The 4,891-nt window shown below is 34.7% G+C and overlaps 1 protein-coding gene across 1 annotated transcript in view; it reads right to left on the minus strand.

The window, feature by feature from the left end:
- LOC107847474 (coilin) overlaps nt 1-4,665 on the minus strand; it is a 31,235-nt gene extending 26,570 nt beyond the window's left edge. The window contains exons 1-5 of the mRNA XM_016691745.2: nt 4,247-4,665; nt 2,283-2,347; nt 1,870-2,202; nt 1,562-1,735; nt 807-879 (exon numbers count right to left, since the gene is read on the minus strand). Coding sequence (XP_016547231.1) covers nt 807-879; nt 1,562-1,735; nt 1,870-2,202; nt 2,283-2,347; nt 4,247-4,438 — 837 coding nt within the window. The 5' untranslated portion in view covers nt 4,439-4,665. The remainder of the gene's footprint in view (nt 1-806; nt 880-1,561; nt 1,736-1,869; nt 2,203-2,282; nt 2,348-4,246) is intronic.
- Between the last annotated feature and the right edge of the window lie 226 nt (nt 4,666-4,891).

A 4,891-nucleotide genomic window follows, 5' to 3' on the forward strand; every position in this document is an offset into this window, starting at 1 on the left:
GTTCCGATGGTCGGAATCTCAAAATAATTGTCGGAATCTGGAAAGGAACAAGTGGTCGGAGTCAGAATAGACCGGCGACCACAACAGAAAAAGAAACAACTCAAAAATCAATTGGAGATAGGCTCACGCGCCGACGCGTGACACAAATCTCGCCGAAATTTCTAGATTCCGGCTGCCGCGTGGAGGGTAATTTTCCGGTGGTTTTCGTCGGGTTTTTTTGTCTCCTGATCTTTCTGATCCTTTTGGTGGTGGTGTATTGTTCTCACAACCCACAAAATAAAAATTGACCCAAATCAGTCACCGGAATTGAAGCACGGTGACTGAGTTATCTTGTCTGATATTTCTAACCTTCTCTAATACCATGTGAGAAAGATAGGAGAAAAAATATTATTGAATTGTTGTCTCTAAATTATTACATTGAGATCCTATTTATAGATACTACATTCCAATCTTATTCCTAATAGGACACTATATTACAATCCCTTTCCAAGTAGAATTCAATATGCTATTCCTATTCTTATTCTAACAGAAATAAATCAAGCAAATATAGAATCTGACCAATCCTATGGGAGTTTGATTAATAAGTGCCCCTTATTAATAATTATTGTGATACCTCACCTTTCTAAGTAAGCATCTCATGTATAGTGAAGATCAAATATTAATGTAACTACTTTGCACATATTTGTGACATAGATCGACCAAAATTTAGGACTTTTTTTTCCAAATTCTGCCTACCAATAGAAGGATTATGTAAAGAATTCTATGTGAATGGAAAAAACAAAAGATGGAGGAAAAAGACAGCTAACCTTTTTTTTAGTCGCATCAAAGTTGGGGGACGCCTCTATATTCTCCAAACCATGTTTTTGAAGCTCATCAAATCTACAAAAAGAGAGAAATTTTGAAACAAGGTAGCAACATCAAATACATTCATGCAAGAACCAAAAAGAAAAGACAAATTCGCACTTGCAAATGCCTTTACCAGGCAAGAGACGGAGAAAATAAACATTGCACGAAAGTGAAGAGGTCTTCACAGCAAAGGATAAGCAATCTTCTTAATTTTATACGTAATTGTCTCATTGTACTATATAACTCTGATTACCACCTTTTGTGTGATAAAGTAAGACTAAACTTGTCAAGCTACCGCAACCAAAAGTTAGAATTAGGAACTAAAAAACTTGAAATAATATGAAGAAGAAAAAACAATCAAATATCCACCTAAGCATACAACCCTGACAAAGAAAGATGGGTTTGTTCCTTTTAAATAGGACAGTGAAAACCAAAAACAAAATAATCATACTCCGTACAACAAAGCAACACAGCTGATACAGAAAGCAACTGCAAAGTGCATACATAATCAGAGTCACCCGGCAAATGGAACCAAGAGAGTCAGTACTTTCAATTTTCTTGTATAATTTACAACTTAACGAAAGAAATGGATCCTCAAACAAGAAATGATCACAAAGCCAGTCCAAAAACCAAGAAGGTTCGCAGAAAGAGACATACCAAAAAAAACTATACTGTAATAATTCATAGAAAGAAATTACAGCTCCAAAGGACATACTTTTTCTTTCTGGGTGTGATATGATTGTCCTCATTACTCTCAGCATTTCCTTTATTATTCTCCAAATCTTTGTTATTTGTATCAGAAACCTCCTGTTTCTTGCTAGTATGATCTTCTTGTTTCTTGGTCTGCTCATCAAGCTTCTCCATAACATCAGAACAGTGTTTCTTTTTCCTACGGTGAGCAAAGATTTAAGAAGTCATAATACTTACAAAACGAACAATTTAAGAATTCATAACTCATTAGGCACATTTAAAGCCACAAATCTAGGCAAATCAGACACGCCAAAACAAGAAATCAAGAATTACTTTGAGCTAGGAAGCATTTCTGATGCTTTTCTTTTTTTGGAAATTCCAGTGCCAACCAAAGCATTTTCCTGGTGTGACGTATCTTCCTTCCGTTCTGCCTCTTCCTCCTTTTCAGACTCATCTTCAGACTCTTCACTGTCATAAGACTCATAACCTCCAGCACCATGATCGAATGGTTTATTTGCCAATAACAATGGCCCACCCATTAAAGGTTGCTTCTCAACAATTTGGAGATTATCAACTAAATTGGGACCATTATTTTTTTCGACAGCTAAAATCACATTTGGTCCATTATTTCCATCGACAGCTATATGTCCTCCTCGCTTCTTCACACTAAAGCAAAATTATAAGATTAGAACTTTCTATACGAGAAACAAAGAAACCATGAGACAAATATAAATTCAAACAAAAACCTGACTACATCTTTGTCCTCGAAAATACCAGTTGACTCAAAAGGAGGCAAGACAAAACCATCCATCTGCAAGGACAAGACAAGACAAGACAGTGCGCCTAAGACAGAGAAAACATTCTTTTCACTTCCACTCAACAACACAATTGACCAAGTGCACCACAGAGCATAGATCTCAGAGAAGAAAACCCACAGCATTGAATAAAAATATGATTAAGATAGGAGACACAGTTGAAGCAAACAAAGCAGCAATCAAAAGGAAACAACTCAAGAACAGAAGGCAATGTCAAAAAGTGTACTTCATTTTAACTTGGGACACATGCAGAAATCAAAGAAAATTGAATGAGGGGGTTACAGAGAAAAAGCAAACTAATCAAGTGCACATGACAACCATAGTGCTTAAAAACAATGCCCAGGGTGCATTTAGCATGGAGGAAGACATTCTCCATAATGTTAGAGCTTGGTTAAGGTTGAGTTACTTGACTATACCTTTGCCATTATATAGAGAATAAGAATGTGTTTTGGTGTTACTTTCAAGTCTCAAAGGTTGATAACAATGACAATTGGTTGAAGCAAGTAACTACGGAGTAAGAACTGAGATAGATATTTGTAAGTAAAAAGTGAACAAAGTCATTTTTTTTTCTTTTTGAAAAAATATTATTCCTGGAAAATGTTTTCTTCAATTCAAGGTAACCAGGCAATACAAAATGATTTCATCAAGTAAAACATTTTCCTACATGCCAAAGATGCCCAATTCAAAAATTGCTCTAAGGCAGGGGTCACACTTGAAGCAAACAAAGCAGTAATCAGCATGAAAAAACTCAAAAACCCAACAACCAAAAACTTCATTTTTCTTTTTTAAAAAAAAAAAAAAAAAACTTAGGGAACATGCAGAGACGGAAAGAAAAGGAAGGAATCCGTTACAGACACCAACAAGATCGAAAACCTGTGATTGGCAATACTAAAGCAAACAAAAGCAGTAAACAACTCAAGAATGGAAGAGAACATAAAAAAAGATTCAGTTTTTTTTTGACTTAAAGCACATGCAAGAAAAGTATAAAAGAGAGGAAGGGAGTTACAGAGACACCCACAACATAGAATCCGAAAATAATAAGCTAGAAGCAATGATTGAAGGAGACAAAAGTGGTAATCAACAGGAGAAAAACAATCTCCACAATGGAAGAAAACCCACAAAATTAATAATCTAGAAAGCAACATTTTGAAAATAAATGTTACCTTGTTCAAAAAAAAAACATTTTGAAACAAACTCAAGCAGTAAGCAACAGAAATTTTTTCAAGAACGGAACAAAACATTAACTAGACCCAACTTTAAAAAAAAAAAAAAATACTTAAAACACATGCAGGGATAGTATAAAAGAGAGGAAGAGAGTTGGAGAGACACCCACAACATGGAACCCGACAATGATAAGTTAGAAGCCACAATTGAAAGAAACTAAAAGGGGTAATCAACAGGAGAAAAACAAAGGCCAGAATGCAAGAAAACCCACAAAATTAATAAGCTAGAAAGCAACAATTGAAGCAAATTAAAGCAGCAAACAACAGAAAATTTTTCAAGAATGGAAGAAAACATAAAAAAGATGAGCTATAGGCCACACTATCGCAAACAGAAAACAGTAAACAACTCAAAAATGGAAGGAAACATAAAAAATATTCAAATTTTTTTTCTAACTTAAAGCACCTGCAGAGATAATAAAAAAGACAAGGAGGGAGTTACAGAGACATCCACAACATGGAATCCAAAAATGATAAGCCAGAAGCAACAATTGAAATGCAATGCTCAAAGAAGAAACCCCACAACATCAGATACAAAATTGATAAGATAGAAGCAACAATGAAAGAAAACTAAAAATCAGCAAACAACAGAAAATTTTCAAGAATGGAAACAAAACATAAAAAAGATACAATTTATAAAACGTAAGACTTGCAGAAATAGGAAAAGGAGGTTACAAAGAGGAGGATTCCGTGAGGACAAGAATGATGAAGGTGAAAAGTGTGAAGAAGATAAGAAGAAAGATCAGAAACAGTTTTATGCTGTTGGGGTTTCAGAAGAAGCCAAGTTTGTCCAAAACCCTCAGATTTCTGTAAGTCACTCAGAATGTCAGGGTCTTTGAACGACAATCGAAGCCTAACGCCCTCCATTGCTCATTAAATACGAAGAATCCGGTTTTGGGGTGCTTTGCAGATGAAGAAGTAACACCCTTTCACTTCCCTTTTTAAGTAGCTAAACCCTGGTAGCTTCCGGCATAAACCTCACTAATTTGCCCAACCTCTGTTTCACCTTTTCTTTCCTTTGTCCCAACTACCAAGGTGGGGTGGCTCTTTGGAGTAGTATTTTTCGTATCCCTTTGGCCATGACAATTTCTTCATTTTTTTTTATAAAAGAAGATTGTTTCGTCTCAAATAGAACTTAAATTTGACGTGGGAAAAGACATCGTTTTCATCTTAAGCTATATAAAAAAATTTTAAGTCATATCTATACTATCTAAATGACATATTACACATTTAAATTATTTAAAAATGATATTTTTTATTCATAAATCTGACGTGAAAAAAATATAATTATTTAAATTAAAAAAGGTGTGTCTAAATAAA

The sequence above is a fragment of the Capsicum annuum genome, chromosome 11 (assembly GCF_002878395.1).
Source record: "Capsicum annuum cultivar UCD-10X-F1 chromosome 11, UCD10Xv1.1, whole genome shotgun sequence".
In the NCBI taxonomy this organism is placed as follows: domain Eukaryota; kingdom Viridiplantae; phylum Streptophyta; class Magnoliopsida; order Solanales; family Solanaceae; genus Capsicum; species Capsicum annuum.